This window comes from Malus sylvestris, chloroplast (assembly GCF_916048215.2).
Source record: "Malus sylvestris isolate BBL-3571246 chloroplast, complete genome".
NCBI classification, from domain to species: domain Eukaryota; kingdom Viridiplantae; phylum Streptophyta; class Magnoliopsida; order Rosales; family Rosaceae; genus Malus; species Malus sylvestris.
The window spans coordinates 2,501-10,000 of record NC_062299.1 but is presented as its reverse complement, the minus strand read 5'-3'; the positions used below and the strand labels follow the sequence as shown (position 1 = coordinate 10,000).

The 7,500-nt window shown below is 29.8% G+C and overlaps 4 protein-coding genes and 4 non-coding genes across 8 annotated transcripts in view; 5 read left to right on the top strand and 3 right to left on the bottom strand. All coding sequences in view use genetic code 11, as the record gives it.

Annotated features, from left to right (window-relative positions):
• Positions 1-136: 136 nt before the first annotated feature.
• On the bottom strand, positions 137-270 carry trnG-UCC. The gene is made up of 2 exons: positions 233-270; positions 137-174 (listed from the first exon to the last, which is right to left on the bottom strand). It is a non-coding gene; the product is annotated as a tRNA-Gly (tRNA).
• A 1,293-nt stretch (positions 271-1,563) lies between these two features.
• trnS-GCU lies at positions 1,564-1,651 on the top strand. The gene has a single exon. It is a non-coding gene; the product is annotated as a tRNA-Ser (tRNA).
• Positions 1,652-1,781: 130 nt separating this feature from the next.
• On the bottom strand, positions 1,782-1,892 carry psbI (photosystem II protein I). Its single transcript has one exon. The coding sequence runs from the start codon at positions 1,890-1,892 to the stop codon at positions 1,782-1,784; it is 111 nt and encodes a 36-aa protein (YP_010330011.1).
• A 257-nt stretch (positions 1,893-2,149) lies between these two features.
• Positions 2,150-2,335, bottom strand: psbK (photosystem II protein K). The gene has a single exon. It carries the CDS (start codon positions 2,333-2,335, stop codon positions 2,150-2,152), a length of 186 nt encoding a protein of 61 aa, YP_010330010.1.
• A 395-nt stretch (positions 2,336-2,730) lies between these two features.
• trnQ-UUG lies at positions 2,731-2,802 on the top strand. Its single transcript has one exon. It is a non-coding gene; the product is annotated as a tRNA-Gln (tRNA).
• An 804-nt stretch (positions 2,803-3,606) lies between these two features.
• Positions 3,607-4,731, top strand: rps16 (ribosomal protein S16). Its single transcript has 2 exons — positions 3,607-3,646; positions 4,511-4,731. The coding sequence occupies exons 1-2, from the start codon at positions 3,607-3,609 to the stop codon at positions 4,729-4,731; spliced, it is 261 nt and encodes an 86-aa protein (YP_010330009.1).
• Positions 4,732-5,715: 984 nt separating this feature from the next.
• Positions 5,716-7,500, top strand: part of trnK-UUU — a 2,569-nt gene continuing 784 nt past the window's right edge. The window contains exon 1 of the tRNA in view: positions 5,716-5,752. This is a non-coding gene — a tRNA (tRNA-Lys). The remainder of the gene's footprint in view (positions 5,753-7,500) is intronic.
• The window catches only part of matK (maturase K), a 1,515-nt gene continuing 471 nt past the window's right edge, over positions 6,457-7,500 (top strand). The window contains exon 1 of the mRNA in view: positions 6,457-7,500. This exon is cut by the window's right edge and continues 471 nt beyond it. Within this exon, the coding sequence (YP_010330008.1) occupies positions 6,457-7,500 (1,044 nt within the window).

Here is a 7,500-nt window from a genome sequence, read left to right as displayed (position 1 = left end):
TGATGCATTACATTAATTATATTCATAAAATTTTTTCTAAAATAATAAAAATCTCAAAATATTTAATTCGATTTTTTTCTTATTTCTTATTATTTTTTTCTTATTTCTTATTAATTTAATAAAAAAATAAAGTAAAAGCGGGTAGCGGGAATCGAACCCGCATCGTTAGCTTGGAAGGCTAGGGGTTATAGTCGACGTTGATTCATCATTTTTAACGTCTCTAATTCAAAACTGAACGTGAAACTTTGGTTTCATTCGGCTCCTTTATGGAAGATGTATAAATTCCTATATTAAGACATGAACAAAAAAAAATTCCACCCATAACATCTATGTCAGCTTTTCTGTCTGAATGTATTCAGAACAACCCGCTTTCTAGACGATCCCTATAGAAAAGAGGGGGATTATATTATAACAACCTTTCTAGTTACTTCGTTCTCTATTTCTATGTGAGAGAATCCTTAGGAAAAGCATTTTGTTTCTACCGAGCTAAAACAATTTGTCGATGTCTCTAGTAAACCAAAGTCATTGTTTAATAGCCATTTTGCTTCAATTTCCGTAATACAAATTCCAAATTAAAGATTTAGTTACGATTAGAAAGCCACTTTCTATCTTTATCCATGGATCCTTTACTCATACTTATTGAATTAGAAGTATTGATCTAATTAAAAAAAAAAATTATGTTTCGTAATCTCATAATCCAATTTTTCAATTTTTAATTGATTCTTGGATACAAATCACGAGAATGTATATTCTTCCTCGAATTTTTCATTGAGAGGTAAAGGATTAAATCCTTTTAAGAAATAAAGTTTTTGGTCGGAATGAAATATTAATCAAACCGAAAGACCCCTTAACTATATAAAGGATTATAGAACGAATCACACTTTTACCACTAAACTATACCCGCTACAATCCGATTATTGTATATAAATGAACCTTTTGTCGAACAAGAAAATGGGTCGTAATAAAAAGTGAAAAGAGTAAAAAGAAAGGATAGGATCATAAAATAATCATGAAAATTAGAGCGTTTACGTGTTGTATCAGAGAACCCAATGAGATTCGGAAAAGAGAATTCATTAAATTTCAATAACTAAAACTAAATAACAAGTGTTTTTTTGCCGGAGGTTTTTGACCTAGACGTCTCGACAAAACTACTTAAGCCATAACATACATGAAAATGTATTGTGCAAGAATCCACAGTTCCCTTTTTGTTATTTATTTACTTTACTAATTTACTAAAATAAAAGGAATAAAGAAAATAAAGAATAAATATAAAAAATTAAGATAAGAAACGACACTTTGATTCGATATCATTTGATTCTATATCATAGAAATCAAATGAGTTTTTATTTTTCCAATCGTAATAACAAGCAAGTATTTTAGTTTTCAAATAAAAAAAAATTATTTATGATTCGTTGGAACAATAAATGGCGGGCCCGGCCTGGTCAGTACTTAGCCGGGCCGTGGAACTAAAAAGCACTCTCGGATGAAAAAAAATATTATGAAGGGCTCTTTCAATCCTTATTTTTTATAATGTAACATAGTATTATCCTTTTTCAATTGGGAGGAGAGATGGCTGAGTGGACTAAAGCGTCGGATTGCTAATCCGTTGTACGAGTTTTTCGTACCGAGGGTTCGAATCCCTCTCTTTCCGTTTTTGTTGATGACTTGGTATTTTCTTTCGAATTTTTCGCGAGCTCTTTTTATTTTTAATAGTTAAAAATGTGTAATAGATAAAATCCTACTAAGAACATTTAAAAATCAAGCAAGGAAAACCTTATCTTTTATTCTTCACGTCCAGGATTACGTCCTGGATCATTAGACAGGAATCCGAAAATAAAGAGAGAAACAAAGAATATCACTACCGTGTAAACAAATAGTTTGAGAGTAAGCATTACATAATCTCCAAGATTTTTTTTAGTAAAAAAGAGAATAGATTCTCCGTTTTTATACCGCATACCCTACTATTTTGATTTTTTATTTTGACACCAAGAAATAAAGTGGGGTGATCCAGATTTTTCGCGGTTGTACAAGAATTTCAATATTTGAATTGAGGGTGTAAGACTTATCTGATCTTATCAATTCTTTTCTTTGAATTTTTTTTTTTTTCAATAAATCATGAATTTGTCTAGACATTATTAAATTAAAGATATCATCGAAAACTTACAGCAGCTTGCCAAACAAAGGCTAAGAGAAAAAAAAACAGGGGTATTACTGGCATAACATCTACGATTGGATTTAAAAAAGCGTAGGCCTCGGGCAATTTGGCGACGAAAAAACTACTTGAATAAAGAGCAGAATTAAGACAGATACAGATCAAACTAAATATATTAAGCATAACAAACATTTTGTTCTTGAGGATAATTGTATTTTATTTATTTTGATTGAGTTATTAATAAATTGAGTTTTTTATTATTTTATTATTATAAATATGTTATTATTCATAGAAAAGAAAAATGAATAAAAAGAAAATAAGATAGACCAAAAAACTTTCTTTGATTTGAACTCACCCAATCAAAAATCTTTCAATTCTCAAATCAAAAGAGAATAGAATAAACCATACTTTCATACAATATCTTAATTGAATTATATGTAATGATCAATAAATTCTGTTTAATTCTACGTCTACATGTATAAAAATTCTAGTAATCTATTTTATAGATAATAGATATTTAGACTTGAGTTGACGAACAACCAGTACCAATATTAGTGTTTATTAGTGTCGACTAGAAATGGGGCGTGGCCAAGTGGTAAGGCAACGGGTTTTGGTCCCGCTATTCGGAGGTTCGAATCCTTCCGTCCCAGAACATACCTGACCCACGATCATTTTATTAATCTATAATTTTATTAATCTATAATAAAAAATAAAATATATATCTATATCATAATCTATATCATAATAAAATATATCAAAATAAAGATTGTCTTTTCGACCAGTCTTCCGTTTAGGAGTATAATATTGTTATAGAATGCGATTCTTATTTCTTTTTTTTTTTTATTAATCATATCTTTTTCACAAATTTAATCGAGTTCAAATAACACGCATATGAAACGAAATTTGGATTTGTTAAATATTACAGATTTTACAATATGAAATATGAAAAAATAACAACCTAAATCTTCAATCTTTCCTTACATCAGTCTTTTTTTTTTTATTAATCATTGATGGTTTAATCCAATATGGATTTATCTTTCTCTTAATGATGATAAAAAGCGAATGGTACTTACTGTAAAACCTTATGCAAATAATGATTATAGGGTAGGAAACTATTCAATCAATTAAATCTTTTTAATGATTTCTTATGAGTTCTTGGTATTCTAAGAAGTGTGAAATTGTTGAATTTATCCTATCACGTTACTTGAAGATAGAGATTCAAAATAACTTGTTTATTCGTGTTTATTTATTCATGTTATGTTAGTTATAATTAAAAAAATAATTATAAACAATGGGGTTAAATTGATTGAATTCTTGTTGAGACTTCGTCATACATTATCCATTCTTCATATAGAAGAAAAAAGTATAGATTATTATGTACCGACCGAACCGATGATTATTCACGATTCCATAATTGAATCAATTACATACTGGTTCCAAACTGAAGGAATGTTATGGTAAAACTTCGTTTAAAACGATGTGGCAGAAAGCAACGTGCGACTTGAAGGACATGATCAGCTGTGGATTCTTACATCCACCACTTTTTTATATTATATAGGAACGAAAGTGCTCTTGGCTCGACATCATTTGTTCTGTTCCACTGGAACCCTCATTTTTGAGAGTGTTGCCATGTAAATAGTACACGATGGAGCTCGAGTAGAACGTATTGATTAATTTCTCAAGGGCAAGAATCTAAGGTTAGTATCGATCAATAAATTGGAACAACTTCGTAAGTCTATTTTAGATATATAAATCTAAAGGATCCAATTCGATAAAATTTAAAAGTTAATTTTGTTGGAATTGGTAAAACTCTTTTGATCAAATCAAAAGTAAAGTGTATTACGTAGGAATCAACCATTCATACGATTCTTTGATAGAAAGAAATCACAAAAAATGGTATGTTGCTGCCGTTTTGAAACGATTTAAAGATCACCGAAGTAATGTCTAAACCCAATGATTCAAGGCAAAGATAAAGATCCTGGAACAAGGAAATACCGTTTTCAATTGTCTCAACAACCAGATCATATTTAAGAATCAAAATAGATTCTAAAGGAGACAGACAAAAAGGGTTAGAGACCACTCAATAAATTTAATACCTAAAAGGTTTCTTTTGAGTTATTTGAGAGTTATTCAACTTGAGTTATGAGGATACAAATAATTTTTTTTTTTGGGGGGGGGGGAGACTAAGAAAAAGTATTTAAACTAAAATCAATAATATAATGAATTTGATGATTTTATGGATCTATTTGATATTATGATTCTATACATAGACATAATTTAGAATTTTCTCGAGCCGTACGAGGAGAAAACTTCTTATACGTTTCTAGGGGGGGGGGAGTATTGTTCATCTATCCCAATGAGCCATTTATCGAATCGTTGCAATTGATGTTCGATCCCGACGAGAGGGAAGAGATCTTCGTAAAGTGGGTTTTTATGACCCGATAAAGAATCAAATCTATTTAAATGTTCCGGCTATTCTATATTTCCTTGAAAAAGGTGCTCAACCTACAGGAACTGTTCATGATATTTCAAAAAGGGCGGGGGTTTTTACGGAACTTCGCCCTAATCAACAAATATAATTCAATTAATGAAATAAAAAAAATGTGGATGATTTGTATATAGCCTTGTATAACCTTTTTGTTTCTTTGCTATTTCCTCTTTTGTTCTATTTATATCATACTAAATTATATCTATATCATACTAAATTTATTATTGTTACTATAAAAGAGTGTCTTTTATAACGACAAAAACCTATTTCTATTTTATTGATATAAATTTTATTGATATATATAAAATAGATAGAAAAAGATTAAGTGAATAAATAAATGAAGTAATCGGGTCTATAAATATAAAATTTTGAGATTACTGTCAATGAGTTAAGGAACAAATAAAAAAACACAAAGGATTTCACTTGCTTATTTTAGTGATTAGTGAATAAACCTCATTTTTTACTTAATTTATTTTTCCACCAATATTGTATCAATGTTGTGTTGTATAGAAATATTCTATATAGTGCCAATCCAACACAAGTCCTTAGTTTTTTGTTTTCTTATTTTTTCTTATAATTCTAATTGTCTAATTGATTGAAATTGGAATTGTTAGTTATATTTATAAATTGTTTTTTCTTTTGTATTCTTTTCTCAACATTCATATTGACAACAGTGTATCAAATAAATATAATCCGATCGTGGATAAAAGGATCCATTTATATCTCCGTCCCATAGCTTTTATTTCATTCAAATAATGGGTTCTTGTATTTTCTGTGATACAAGAAGTCTTTTTTTGATTAAGATTAAACTCAATAAAAATCTATATATACTATAGAATTAATGGATGACATAAGAGACAAGGAGCTATTTATAAATATTTTACTTTATCCCTATTTTTATCTGAGAATTTTTTCATCGGATCTGTTCATTTTTATTATGTTCAGAATCTAATCAATTAGAATTTTAAAAATTTTTGCTATTTTAATGTTTTGATTGGTTTGGATTGCGTTGTGCAATTCAATCTTTTTTTTATTGAGATTCCGATTGTATCTACACATTCTAATTATTTTATTTGGGTTGCTAACTCAACGGTAGAGTACTCGGCTTTTAAGTGCGGCTAGCATCTTTTACACATTTGTATGAAGCAAAAGATTCGTCCATACCATCGGTAGAGTTTGTAAGACCACGACTGATCCTGAAAGGAATGAATGGAAAAAGCAGCATGTCGTATCAATGGATAATTCTAAGAATATTTCATTCTTACCGAATAGGTCCAAAACCTTATTTAAATTGTTTGAATTCTTGTCGTGTAATAAAAAAAATGAATTTGGTCGAGTGAATAAATGGGTAGAGCCCTACTACGGTTCCAATTATAGGGAAACAAAAAGTAATGAGCTTCTGTTCTTAATTTTTGAATGATTACCCGATCTAATTAGACGTTAAAAATATATTAGTGCTTAATACGGGAAAAACTTTTCCCATGAGTGGATTATAAATTTCTTATGAGTCCTAATTATTAGCTATTACCCATTATGGGGTAGAGATAAATGTGTAGAAGAAGGCAGTATATTGATAAAGATTTTTCAAAATCAAAAGAGCGATTGGATTGAAAAAATAAAGGACTTCTAACCATCTTGTTACCCTAGAATGAACATAAATCAATTAGATGGAAAAAGAGAGGCTAGAGAGTCTGTTGATGAGTCTTACTTGTTCCGAGGTATTTTCTTACTATAATACCTTGTTTTGACTGTATCGTACTATGTATCATTTGATAACCCAATAAATCACCTATTTCTTTTCTTGTTCAAATAAAAAATGGAAGAATTTCAAGGATATTTAGAACTAGATAGATATCAGCAACATGACTTCCTATACCCACTTATCTTTCGGGAGTATATTTATGCACTTGCTCATGATCATGGTTTAAATAGATCGATTTTGTTGGATAATGTAGGTTATGACACTAAATATAGTTTACTAATTATAAAACGTTTAATTAGTCGAATGTATCAACAGAATCATTTGATAATTTCCGCTAATGATTCTAACCAAAATAAATTTTTTGGGTACAACAAAAATTTGTATTCTCAAATGATGTCGGAGGGATTTGCAGTCATTGTGGAAATTCCGTTTTCCCTACGATTAGTATCTTCCTTAGAGGCGACAGAAATCGTAAAATCTTATAATTTACGATCAATTCATTCAATATTTCCTTTTTTAGAGGACAAATTCCCACATTTAAATTATGTATCAGATGTACTAATACCCTACCCCATTCATCTGGAAATCTTGGTTCAAACCCTTCGCTATTGGGTGAAAGATCCCTCTTCTTTACATTTATTACGACTCTTTCTTCACGAGTATTCTAATTGGAATAGTCTTATTACTCCAAAAAAAATTATTTTTTCAAAAAGTAATCCACGATTATTCTTGCTCCTATATAATTCTCATGTATGTGAATACGAATCCATTTTACTTTTTCTTCGTAATCAATCTTCTCATTTACGATTAACCTCTTCTGGTATCTTTTTTGAGCGAATACATTTCTATGAAAAAAAAAAAGATCCTGTAGAAGAAGTCTTCGTTAATGATTTTCCGGCCGCCATCTTATGGTTCTTCAAGGATCCTTTTATGCATTATGTTAGATATCAAGGAAAATCTATTCTGTCTTCGAAGGATACCCCTCTTCTGATGAATAAGTGGAAATATTATCTTGTCAATTTATGGCAGTGTCATTCTTATGTGTGGTCTCAACCAGGAAGGATTTATATAAACCAATTATCCAAGCATTCCCTTGATTTTTTGGGTTATTTTTCAAGTATGCGACCAAACCTTTCGGTGGTACGGGGTCAAATGCTA